This window comes from Megalobrama amblycephala, linkage group LG16 (assembly GCF_018812025.1).
Source record: "Megalobrama amblycephala isolate DHTTF-2021 linkage group LG16, ASM1881202v1, whole genome shotgun sequence".
NCBI lineage: Eukaryota > Metazoa > Chordata > Actinopteri > Cypriniformes > Xenocyprididae > Megalobrama > Megalobrama amblycephala.
The window spans coordinates 40856865-40870455 of NC_063059.1; the positions used below are offsets into that span (position 1 = coordinate 40856865).

Sequence of the window (13591 nt, forward strand, 5' to 3'; positions counted from 1 at the left end):
TAAAGTCATTACTCGACGACACTAACGTCTCTGAGTAGACTATTGTGTTGCACACCCTGCATACTGTGCATCATGTTTGTCATTCTACAATGATCTTGATCACCGAGAATATTCACGGACAATCAGACTGAAGGCTGCTGGGATTGTTGCAGCACAATCTATCGGCTCATTACCATTTTAATAGCTGCTCCACGGATACCAGCCTGCTTGTCTCCTCTTTCCCAGTTTGTCGTTTAAAAACTGCTAATTACTGCTGACCTCCGGCCGTCGGGGTCACGGGAGGGGGTTGGGAGCAGGCCGGGTGTCGGGCAGGGGGTTTTATTCTGATAGTTAGTGACCACTGAGGCGAAACAGAGGGAGGAGACGCATCAATCTAACGCTTGTAATCTGGGTTCAGACCCCAAATCTCTGTCCAAAGAGACGTTTCTTCACACGGATCTCTTTAATCAGTTTGGATCCCTGCTGCACACAACTCAATAACTATCTTTATTAAGATAACGAAAATACCTGGGGCCAGTTGCATAAACTTAGCCACTAAGATTGTTACTTGAGAACTAGTTTGACTAACTACTAGAGCTGGGTAAAAAAATATCGATTTCTCGATTTTAATCGATTCTAATTTTTACGAACCGATATTGATTCTTAAATCCCAAGAATCGATTAGTCTAGTCTGTTTTCAGTTGATGAACGAGCAGAATATGTAGCGCCTCCCATCCAATAAATCGCAATAATCTGTTACTTTTGATATGAAGCAAAGTCTCAGATTTCAAATGACGTCCATCTTATTATGAGATGCAAAAAATAAATACCGTTTTGGCGCTGTTTAATGTGGCGTGACAGATCGCTTTAGCGCCTCAGTTAAAGAGAAGCATGTGATCATCCTCTCCTCCGCTTTAATACCAGTTACAGCGAGAAATAAACATGCATGAACATCTGAAGGTATGTTAAAATATACAGTACAACTTACTGAAATCCAGATCATGTCTCGTGTAATCGCTCAATCAGTGTTTCAACCTCGTAAAAACGTCAATAAAACAACAGCTTGTAGTAAACAATGTCACGTAACGTCACATTTACCTTGGAAAAACATATTCAGTGACCATAAACTCATTAGTCAGCTAGAAAAGTGCAAAATTTGCCATGTTCTACAACTGATACTACATCCAAAATAATCGATATCAAAACGAATTGAAATCGTAATCGAATCGAAAGCATGTGAATAGTAATCGAATCGAATTGTGAAAATTGTGTCTGAAAATGATTTAAGGGGGGAGACTACAGGCAAAAACACTGAGATTTTGCACTTTTTGGCTTTTCATAAAGTGTTTTTTCAGACTGGTGGAAAGAAAACATCCAAAATACGTCTATAGATTTCAATTACAGTAAATGTCTTTAAAGGCCATTTTTTCAAAATGAGTTTTTTCTCCTGCTCAGAGTCAGAAATCTCCACTTCAGCAGAACTTATATACACAAACTTTATTCATATCTATATTCTGAAGGTTTTTACAGAAAGATTTGTTGATATATATAATTTGCCTGATTTTATACAACATTTTATTCCTAAAAAAATGGTGAATTTTTTTTTTTTTTCTGGCTGTTGATAGTATTTTCTGATTTATGGAGTGATAAAAAGAGATATCCAAAATTCCCTCTGTAAAAACCTTTGAATTTAATATGTCCAAAAAAATTAAACGAGAATTTTGAACCTGACGTCATCCAATATTCAGATTTTTGCTCTAGAAATGTATGCAAATTAGCGCATATTTAATTAGATAACGCCTAATTTGCATATTTAAACATAACATTTTAGAAAACTTCTAATACAAAAAATGTCTGCAATTTTTATTGTAATCAATCAGCTGGGGAAGTATGGTGATATCTATTAGTTAATTTTTTTACCCTATTCACCTGGGGTGTCTCGTCTTAAAAGTTTAATTTGACAAAGAAGAAATTCAAGTTAAAGCAATGAACTAAAAAACAAAACATAAAATACTTTAAGTGATGCAGCTGAAGAAATAATCTTTGTTTTATTGTGTGATGTTATTGTGGACACTCTAGGCCCCGCCCACATTCTCGAGCTGACGCTCTGATTGGCTGACGCTGGTCCTAGGGCAGCTGTCCCGTCTCCGTCTAGACCTCAACCGGGCAGAACCCGCGCGACTGCGCCACGGACACACCGGAGCACGCAGAAGCCCGATAAGGATTGTTACTTGCAGACAGGAGTGTAAGGAAGCTCGTGAGGTTTATTCGGGAACGGGACTAACGGGACACGGTGTCGTTTCACACTTCCCTCCCCTCTGCTCTGGCACGAGACTGTGAGAAAGTTTTGGCCAGGCGCGTCTGAGCTCCGGTGAGCTCGTGCTGGAATTCCGCGCTCCCGTGATTCGCAGGGATTTTATCGATATCGTCATCATGGCTCGGTTCGGGTTCGGGCTCGCGCTGCTGGCGCTCGTTTTGGGGCTCGCGCACGCGTTCGGGGACGAGGAGGAGATGACCTGCGACCCGATCCGCATCTCCATGTGTCAGGATTTGGGATACAATGTGACCAAGATGCCGAACCTGGTTGGAAACGTGCTGCAGTCCGACGCCGAGCTCCAACTGACCACATTCACACCGCTGATACAGTACGGCTGCTCGAGCCAGCTGAAGGTGAGAGCTCACACACACACACACACACACACACACACACACACTATAGACTGTAGTCAATTTCCAAATCTTGCTACGGTATGAAAGCAACAGCATAATACAATCAGTAGCAACAACAATAATTATTACAAAATTATCAAATTATATATATGCATAAAAAAAACAATCATGAATAATACAATGTTATTCTTATTAATGTTAAGGAAATATAAGATTAAAATAAGAGTTTTATAATAATAATAATAATTATTATGACATAAAAGAGTATAAAATATAAAATAATTCTACATTTAAAAATATTATTATTATTATTATTATTAACTATATTATTGTTATTATGAATCAAATTGTGACAGAGGAAAGATTCAAATTATAACTATTTATAATAATAATTATATAATAATAAACATATTATAAATTAATATTTTACAATAATTATAAAAAATAATATTTTTATTGCTATTAATCATGACAAAAGATTCAAATAACAATTTTCAATATTTAATAATTATTGACAAAAAAAAAATATATATATATATATATATATATATATATATATATACACACACACACACACACATATACACATATATATATATATATATATTTATTACACACACACACATACTAATTAGTATTATATTAAGATAATAATTATATTAAATGAATAATTATTATTATTTAGGTGCTAGTAATGTTTACAAACAATATTGTAAAACAATCATGCCTAAGTAATTATCAATTGGTATTTTACCCAGAATTTGCACACACACACACACACACACACACACATCTAGACCGTGGCCAGGATCTACACACACACACACACACACACACACACACAAACACAGACACACTCACACTCTCTTTCTCACACACTCTCTCTCTCTCTCTCTCTCTCTCTCTCTCTCTCTCACACACACACAACAAGACCGTGGCCAGGATCTACACACACACACGCTCACACTCTCTCTCTCACACACACACTCACACACACATCTAGACCGTGGCCAGGATCTACACACAGACACACTCTATCTCTCACACACTCTCTCTCTCTCTCTCTCTCTCTCTCTCTCTCTCTCTCACACACACACACACACACACACACGCACCAAGACCGTGGCCAGGATCTACACACACACACTCACACTTTCTCACACACACACATCAAGACTGTAGCCAGGATCCACACACACACACACAATCATAGACTGTAATCTACACACACAGTGTGTTTGTCTCATTATACTTGTGACGACCAAATTCCTAGAATTGTCCTCATGAATGACGCAAAACTCTTAAAACGGACTTATGCTGCTATACATTAGTAAAAAGTGTTCATAAACTGGCCAAATAATCTCTTAACATAATCATAAATACACTAGGAGCTTTCTGTAAGTGCATAAATATCTTAATAACTCTAACTTGATTAATTTGAGGACAGTATGAAGTCTAGAGGATGGTCTCATAAGTGTGTGTGTTTGTGTGTGAGTGTTGAAGACAGAGGCAGTTGTTGTTTTATTGATTCAGCGCAGAGAGAAAACCTCCCACTCGGATTCCCGTGTTTTTGCTGGAGAATCTCGTGATTAAAGCTGCTTTAGATGCTATCCGGTTATCACAAACATCTTAAAGCGAGAGCACTTCTGTCCTTGGAGATAAAAACTGCCATATTGATGCAGTTTTTTAGTACACAGTTGCTGATTTCTTGAAGTGTATGTGACCGCAGTGTATGTTCCCAACTCATGCACACACCAGGGAAAACCGTAACACGCTTTCCACTTGCATCACAGACATGTCAGTTTTTCTGAAAATATGCAAAACTGCTTCCTGATTTCCCATGAAAAATATGCTCATGTTTGCAAACATCTAATTCTCTCCCCGGCTTCGCTTTCTTTCAGTTCTTCTTGTGCTCCGTCTACGTCCCCATGTGCACTGAGAAGGTTCCCATCCCGATCGGCCCGTGCGGCAGCATGTGCTTGTCCGTAAAGAGGAAGTGTCTTCCAGTCCTGCAGGAGTTTGGCTTTGTGTGGCCGGAGCTCCTGAACTGCAGCCTCTTCCCGCCTACGAACGATCAGAACCACATGTGCATGGAGGGTCCGGGAGACGAAGACCCGCTGTTCCACGCCGTCCGGCCCGTGCCGCCGCAGGAGGAGGAGTGTTTGACGCTGGGTGCCGGCGTTGAGCAGTACGCCTGGGTGAAGCGCAGCGGAAGCTGCTCGCTGCAGTGCGGATACGACGCGGGATTGTACCGGCGGCAGGCCAAAGTCTTCACGGACGTGTGGATGGCGGTGTGGGCGGTCCTCTGCTTCATCTCCACTACGTTCACCGTGTTGACGTTCTTGGTCGACTCCTCGCGGTTCTCCTACCCGGAGCGGCCCATTATTTTCCTCAGCATGTGCTGCAACATTTACAGCGTGGCCTTCATCGTACGGCTGACCGTCGGACGCGAGCGCATCTCCTGCGACCTGGAAGAGGCGGCCGTGCCCGTTCTGGTGCAAGAGGGGCTGAAGAACACGGGATGCGCCATTGTATTCCTCCTCACGTATTTCTTCGGCATGGCCAGCTCAATCTGGTGGGTGATCCTGACACTCACTTGGTTCCTGGCGGCTGGGCTGAAGTGGGGTCACGAGGCCATCGAAATGCACAGCTCGTACTTCCACATCGCGGCTTGGGCTATTCCCGCCATCAAGACCATTGTAATCCTCATTATGCGGCTGGTGGACGCAGACGACCTCGCCGGCATGTGCTACGTGGGCAACCAGAACCTGGATGCGCTCACCGGGTTCGTGGTGGCGCCGCTTTTCACGTACCTAGTGATCGGGACGCTGTTCATCGCCGCCGGGTTGGTGGCGCTGTTTAAGATCCGCTCCAATTTGCAAAAGGACGGGACGAAGACGGACAAGCTGGAGCGGCTGATGGTGAAAATTGGCGTGTTTTCTGTGCTTTACACGGTGCCGGCCACTTGCGTCATTGCTTGCTACTTCTATGAAATTTCCAATTGGACTGACTTTCGTCAGTCAGCACGGGATTCGTACATGGCAGCAGAGATGCTGCGGATCTTTATGTCTCTCCTGGTGGGAATCACATCAGGAATGTGGGTCTGGTCCGCCAAAACTCTTCACACGTGGCAGCGATGTTCCCACCGACTCGTGCACACTGGGCGAAACAATCGCGTCAAACGGACCGCCAACGGCTGGGTCAAGCCGGGAAAAGGCAACGAGACCGTTGTGTGACATTCACATTCACGGTTCCTCTCGTCATGTAGCACTATCGTTCGTTCACTTTACGCGATATGTTCTTAAGATGATCTTACACTGGACGGTCCGGGTGCAGCAGTTTTTCCGTGTAAATATGCACTACGCCTAAACGTCGAACTCTCACTGAAGTGCCTTTGTGGACGAGCTATTCGACCCGACCTGGTGCTGGATTCTGGGAAACTTTGCTCCTCAGTGCCGTTTACCTCGCAACGTGTCGCTGCTGCCTGGTCCGTTTCTCATGTGACAGAACCTATTAATGCTGCACCAAAAAATTATGTTCTTCCTCAGTATTTTTGTCTTGATTTTCAGTACAAATATCTAAAAATTCTTAAATCAAGTTACATTTACTTAAGGAAAATGACTTAAAGGGATAGTTCACCCAAAAATGAAAATTATCCCATGATTTACTCACCCTTAAGTCATTCTAGGTGTATATGACTATCTTCTTTGAGACGAACACAATCAGAGTTTTATTAAAAATATCCTGGCTCTTCCAAGCTTTATAATGGGAGTGAATGGGGGCGTGATTTTGAAACCCCCAAAAAATGAGTCCATCCATCATAAAAATAATCCATACGGCTCCAGGGGGTTAATAAAGGCCTTCTGAAGCAAAGTGATGTGGTTTTGTAAGAAAAATATCAATATTTTAGACTTTAACTATAATAACTACACCGTAAAATCCCCAGAGTTAAATCAGCTCTGCTCAGAGTACATATGGTCCCTCTTTGAATAATGTTAAAGTAACACTGAAGCAGAGTTAAAGTTAATGAGAAAATTAAACAATTAATAAGGCTGTAGTCAGTTGTAGTTCTTGTGCTTCTCTTTTCTTCAGTGATTCTGCTTGTTAACAGCAGGCGTTCATCACTAATTCACAATCATCACTTCATTAATTGTTTAATTATCTCATTAACTTTAACTCTGCTTCAGTGTTATTTTAACACTATTTAGAGAGGGACCATATGTACTCTGAGCAGAGTTGATTTTACTCTGGAGATTTTGCTGTGTAGCTTCCGGCTGATATTCGTACGCATCAATTTGCGGCGGAAGAGTATCCTCTGACCCGACGCATGATGACTAACGCAGAGGATAGAGCAAAACAAACACAGGTCACAAATTATAAGTCTAAAATGAGAAATTTTAAAGAGAATTGTTGGAGGATTTCGATATAAGAGAAGAGGAGCTAAAGTTTGTTGCACAGCCGTATTTGTTTAAACCACGAGAGGCGTGTAAGATTACGATACTCTTGTGGCGCAAGTCGACTTGCGCAGTATGCATACGGCCATCTGCCGGAAGCTAGTTATTTTAGTTTTTAAAGTTTTAAATATGGATATTTTTCTTACAAAAACAAATCTCCTTTATAAACCCCCTGGAGCCGTATGGATTATTTTTATGATGTATGAATGCATTTTTTGGGGCTTCAAAATCTCGGCCCCCATTCACTCCTATTATAAAGTTTGGAAGAGCCAGGATATTTTTCAATATATGTCCGATTGTGTTTGTCTGAAAGAAGATAGTCATATACATTTAGGATGGCTTGAGGGTGAGGAAATCACGGGATAATTTTCATTTTTGGGTGAACTATCCTTTTAAGAAGTCTTGTTTTCCGAAAAGACGTATTTTTATTTTTGATGAAAAATCAACTTAATTAAAAGATTTCTTGTTTTAAGCATAAACTCACTTAATTTTGATGCATTTTTCAGTAAACAAGACAAGTCATTTTGGTTCTCAAGTAAATGGATCTTCAATTAAGACAAAAATACTGAGTAAGAAAATCATTTTTTTTGCAGCATGCTTTCAAGTTGTGTTGGAAATGCAGTTTTGTTGTGAAAGTCGGTGTGCAATGGCACGTCCGACAGATGTATGTGTAGAGGTTGCTTATTAACTTTAACTGTTGAAGCCGCTGCCGTTTTGCTGTTTTAAATGACATTTTACATCTTGCACAATGTCACAACGATCAAACAAGTTGGTGTAAACAGTTTTTACAGATCAGAAACTCTTATTTCAACAAAACGTGAACGCTTTATAAATTATTGCTCAGAGATATCTACAGTCAAACTTCAATATTTAGTTACTGTTTATTTTTGATATGACAAAGCTATGATGGGACTTTTGTTATTTGCGCTGTCAGACACACATTCACTCTGAATATATGACACGTGACAATCACTGACCGTGCCGTACGGGGCTCCCGTAGGGTCGATGAATGTATTGACCGATGATAAACTCACAAACATTTTAAAAGTGCCTCAGAAACTCACATGCAGGTGGTACAGTCCTGGATTTCATGAAGGACTTCTGGATCGATTTGTACATAAACTGATGTTTGTAGTTGTAATATGTGTTATTTTTGTGTTATGAAATGCTAATTTATCTTTGTAAAAACTAAGAAACTGAACAAAAATGAATTTATTTAAGAATGCTTTTGTATCAAATGAAAAATTAAACTTTGAAAATAAATGTCTGAGTCCATGTGCATCTTTTGTTTAGTTTTCTAGACGTTCAGTTCAGTCTCCCTGTAGGTTTACCTCTTCAGACGCCTTGTGACCCTAGTAAATCTGTATTATGTGGCCAGGAATTAAAGGATTGTTTTGGGCATTAGGTAGCAAATCTTTCTCCGCAGAATTAGAGGCTTGACTCGTTTTTAGATCACTTTAAAATTCCTCCACCCAGAAATGATTTGGACAAAAATTTGTCCTCCAGTCCAACTCCTCCCCTCGGGGTCACCACACCTGGCCCGGCTTAGGGTTTCTTGTAAGACACAATGCCAGGTGGTTTTAGTGCTTTCACGGGTAGTTAGTCTCAAAATGCTTTATGATTCTGAGCAGTAAAAACTAAACATATATACACATTATCAATATTGGGATTTTTATGACCACATTTAATGGCCCATAGCCAAAAATAGTTGGGTAAATCGTTAGAATAAATACGTTTTATTTAATTGTTGTGGATTAAAATCTTTCACAAAATGCTTAAAATCACATCAGCCAATTTCTAATATGATGCTGCTCCCTACTGGTCATTTGAAGCACAACAGATGAAGCTGTTACAGGATAACAGACTTGCAATCAAAACTATTATTAGATTTCTGTTGCATCCTATTAAAAATCATCAAAAATCAGCTAATTTTTTATAATAAAAAGCAATAAAGTAACATTTTAAGACAATTAACAGTTAGTTGTGGAGATGGTCGTCTCATCCTTGGATGCATAACATCCATTAAATATGCTTCAATAATAAATACTACTTAAAGTCAACTTGACGTGGCATTTGCAACACATTTTCTTTCGTAATGTGAAGCAAAAGAACTTGATTGTATCCATCAGAGCAGAGATCCCCAAACTTTGACCTTTTATTTGGCCAGGCATGTCCACTTTCACAAGTAATTGGAAACCACATGGGGAAAAACATGCCATTGAACCATACCGTATCTTAATTTCTAATTTAAAAAAGGTGTTTTTAACATTTAATTTCATTAAAGAGGCCATATTATGCCTTTTTCAAAGTCTTGCTGTTGTTTTCAGGCTCTACTAGAACAGGTTTTCATGCTTGAATGTTCAAAAACATTATTTTTCCCATATTCTCCATTGTTGCAGCTCCTCTCTTCCCAGTCTGTCAGTAACGCTCTGTTTAGTTCCTGTCTCTATGAAGCCCCTCCTTCTGAAAGGCACTTCTGAAATCATTTAAATGAGGAATATTGTCGAGTTTCTACTTACAGAAAGCACTTGGACATGTTCTGGAGCTCAAGAACAGGCAAAATAGCGTCAACTCATCTAAAGCAGTCTGCCATGATGGAATTCTGCTGTTAATTAAACCTGAACTCCCCCTATTGGATAAAACTAACTAACACACACCTGAACTATTTACGTTTAATTAAACTGATAGTAGACAACCTTTTTAGAGACCTGTCTCATAAATTTTGTTTCTAAATGCTCAAATCATTACAAAAATATGATTTTTCAGACTGGACCAGCCAATGCGCATGTGCAGTCATACGCGGGAGTCTCAGAACACTATAATGGCTGCTGCAGTGACGCAAAAGACTTTAAAGGGTTAGTTCACCCAAAAATGAAAATAATGTCATACTCACCCTAATGTTGTTCTACACTCGTAAGGCCTTCATTCATCTTCGGAACGCAAATTTTATTTTGATTAAATCCTGCATTCAATGACATTTCCTCTCTCAATCACTAAAAACATATTTAAAACAGTTCAGTGGTTCTACCTTAATATCTACCTGAAAGCGACAAGAATACTTTTTGTGCGGCAAAAAAACAAAAACAAAATAACGGCACGCTCAAAATAACGGCCGATAACACTGCTTCGGAGCTTCGAATCAGTGACTCGGAGCGCCAAAGTGCAAAGTCACGTGATTTCAGCAGTTTAGCCGTTTGATAGGAGATCCGAGTCACTGATTCGATTCGTAAAATCCGATGGCTCAGTGGCCTGAATTTCCTCTCTCGAGATCCATAAAGGTACTGAAAACATATTTGAAACAGTTCATGTGAGTTCAGTGGTTCTACCTTAATATTATAAAGCGACGAGAATTTTTTGTGCGCCAAAAAAACAAAATAAGGACTTTTCAACAGTGATGGGCCGATTTCAAAACACTGCTTCGGAGCTTAGCGAATCGAATCAGTGACTCGGAGCGCCAAAGTCATGATTTCAGCAGTTTAGCCGTTTGATAGGAGATCCGATTCACTGATTCGATTCGTAAAGCTCAAGCAGTGTTTTGAAATCGGCCCAATATTGTTGAAAAGTCGTTATTTTGTTTTTTTGGCGCACAAAAAGTATTCTCATCGCTTTTTTTTCATTTTTGGGTGAACTAACCCTTTAACATTCATTAAGATATTTTAAGATATTTAAGATATTAAGATATTTTGATAAAATCCGATGGCTCAGTGAGGCCTGAATTCAAAGACATTTCCTCTCTCAAGATCCATAAAGGTACTAAAAACATATTTAAATCAGTTCATGTGAGTTCAGTGGTTTATGAATCGAATCAGTGACTCGGAGCGCCAAAGTCATGTGATTTCAGCAGTTTAGCTGTTTGATAGGAGATTCGAATCACGGATTCAATTCGTAAAGCTCCGAAGCAGTGTTTTGAAATCGGCCCATCGCTATATTGTTGAAAAGTCGTTATTTTGTTTTTTTTTTTGGCACACAAAAAGTATTCTTGTCGCTTGGGTGAACTAACCCTAACAATCAGCCATTGGCGGGTCACTGAACATGTTTTTGGTGTTCTTGTTGCATTTACAGGGCTTTAACCAAAAGATGTCCTCAGCATGCCATGTTTCGAGTGAATCTAATGATCTAATCTAACAGTGAATTTGGCTGATAAGTCCATACAATGAAATAAAAACAACAGTTTTTTAATTGCAGCTTCGAAGGAAGTAAGACAAAACTAGCGCTGGATTCCTGAGGTAATTTTAAGTTGTTTGCTAGCCTGTCATAATTATCTCATCTCCGTTAATACTTTTCACCATTTATTCCGATGGTATGACCGATTGTTTTCCATATATCCATTTTCTTTAAAGTGTCCAAAGGACTTGTCAAACATTGTGGATTAACTTCGGCGATTAACTTCTCCGCAATGGATATTCGTATGGATTCTTCAGTTTTATCGTTCAACAGCTGAAAAAAAATCGCCCCCGTTTCTCTATATCGTTATCGTTGTGGTGTGGACTGCTATTCTTTTATATTTAGAACGATTTTTAGACCGTAGTTATCGTTCTTGTATTGTTATCGTTGCACTTCCTCTCATTATGAGTGCGCCATCTTTGATAATCCTGAATTACGAATCTGCGACGCTAATAATGAAATCAGAGTCAGTGAACGTCAACAAATATAAGTGATTTTTTTAATTTCATTTTCTATTAAGAAATACACAGAATAATTTAATTATAAATTACAGAGTAAACAGTAAAAAAAAAAGTATTTTTCAAGCAGTCAGAAAGCAAAGTGCATTAGACATTTCCATAAGAAATAGAATTTATTTTAATAGAAAATTAAATAGCCCATCACATTACTCTCACCCTGAGAACAGTTTTACCATAAAAAATATTCTTGAACGCTGCATAAATATCAGTAAGTGTCTGTGAGGCTGTGTAGAAAAGTATATAAGTCAGTTCCGTATTCATGAACAGACTGATGCGCACATCACACATCACCGTAATGTGACAGTAAACATCAAATCTCCGGGAAACGGCCAGCATAATCGTGTAACAGTTGCAGTATTTGATTTCCATGAGTTATGTTTCTTGAGCTCATCTCTGAGAACTGGCTTTAAAAAATAAAGCTTCAATGAATCAGCTTCTAAAAGCAAATTAAATGTCCCTTTAGAATGAACAGTGTAAAGACCATTTCAATAACATATTCTTAAATGAACATAAACAACAGTCATCACAACTGTCTTGGTTATTTTACCAACCATATAACTGGCCCAAATCATACTATTTACTTCAGTTCAGCCTTTAAAATGTCTGAACTTTAAAATGACCATTCCTTGGAGTGGCACAGTTTGAAATACTATGAGATGTAAATACAGGACATTATGGAGTACATAGAGCAATTTTTAGTCATTTAACTACTACTTTTCTTGAAGAGTTTGAATTTTTTAATAAGCACCGTTATGAATCACTCTTTTCGTGCTGAAACGTCTCTGTGATAAAAACAAACCCACTGCAGCTTCAGGATGTTGAGGAAACAATGTTCTTTTCCTAATGAATGACTGGGTAAATGCTTGTTCAAATGTTCCAGGACGTTTGTCACGACCTGCTGGAAAATTCAGCAGTAAAGCCACTTTAAAGACACAACGTTCAGCTGGACAATCTGCCCTTGGTCCATCTGGGAGTTGAACCACTTCCACAATGGCGGAAAATCTTGTCCCATCTCCTTAATGTTGAGTTGTCGTCACGTCTCAGACGCTCTTGAGCTGTAAATGGTAGTCGCTAGTTAGAAATACAGGAATTCCATTGGTTAATCTTGGCGTCAACGGAACATGGCATCACTTGTGTCTGAAACAGTTCACCAAAAAAATCAACTGAAAATGATTTTTTTTTTAAATTACTTTGAATTTCAAATGGCTATTTTCCATGCAAAAACCATATCAAGATTTTCAGTGAATTTCTTTAATGGTTTTAGTTAACTATAATTAACCCTAGTATGGATGATTTCTGTGGTGCTTTTGCAAGCTTGTCGAGAACGTTCATTGAAATTGCATTAAAAACATTGACTAATACATTTGCTAGATTTTACGGAAAAGGATTAGGGCCAAGCAATAATAAAAAAATAAAAACATCTCGAAATTACAGTCATTATAATGCAAGATTAAACTTGAAGTTTTTAGAGAAAAAAGTGGAAATACAATGTTGAGAATAAACATTAAACTTTGAGAATAAAGTAATTGTGTTTTGAGAAAAAACTAGTTAAATTTTGAGAAAAAAAGTCTAAATAAAATGTCGAAATAAAATGTTGAGAATAAATATTACATTTTGAGATTAAAGTCATGTTTCCAGTAGGGATGGGCGATATGGCCTAAAAAAATTATCACGATAATGTCAGGTATTTATTGCGATAACGATACCAATGACGATAATGTATATCATTTTGACGGACAGTAAAAAATCTGTCATAATCAATTATTACCCGTCATTTTAATTTTTATATTATAATGATACGACATT

The 13591-nt window shown here is 38.7% G+C and overlaps 2 protein-coding genes across 5 annotated transcripts in view; one reads left to right on the forward strand and one right to left on the reverse strand.

Moving 5' to 3' along the window:
• Nucleotides 1-2038: 2038 nt before the first annotated feature.
• fzd4 (frizzled class receptor 4) lies at nucleotides 2039-6581 on the forward strand. Its single transcript, XM_048159913.1, has 2 exons — nucleotides 2039-2649; nucleotides 4551-6581. Exons 1-2 carry the CDS (start codon nucleotides 2413-2415, stop codon nucleotides 5883-5885), a joined length of 1572 nt encoding a protein of 523 aa, XP_048015870.1. The 5' UTR covers nucleotides 2039-2412; the 3' UTR covers nucleotides 5886-6581.
• Nucleotides 6582-11879: 5298 nt separating this feature from the next.
• Nucleotides 11880-13591, reverse strand: part of LOC125248201 (cell adhesion molecule 2) — a 39926-nt gene continuing 38214 nt past the window's right edge. For 2 of the 4 annotated variants that reach the window (XM_048159914.1, XM_048159916.1), the window contains exon 7: nucleotides 11880-12856. In XM_048159914.1, coding sequence (XP_048015871.1) covers nucleotides 12826-12856 — 31 coding nt within the window. In that variant the 3' untranslated portion in view covers nucleotides 11880-12825. Of the gene's footprint in view, nucleotides 12923-13591 lie in introns of all 4 variants that reach the window. The other 2 variants (XM_048159915.1, XM_048159917.1) reach the window with 2 other exon arrangements.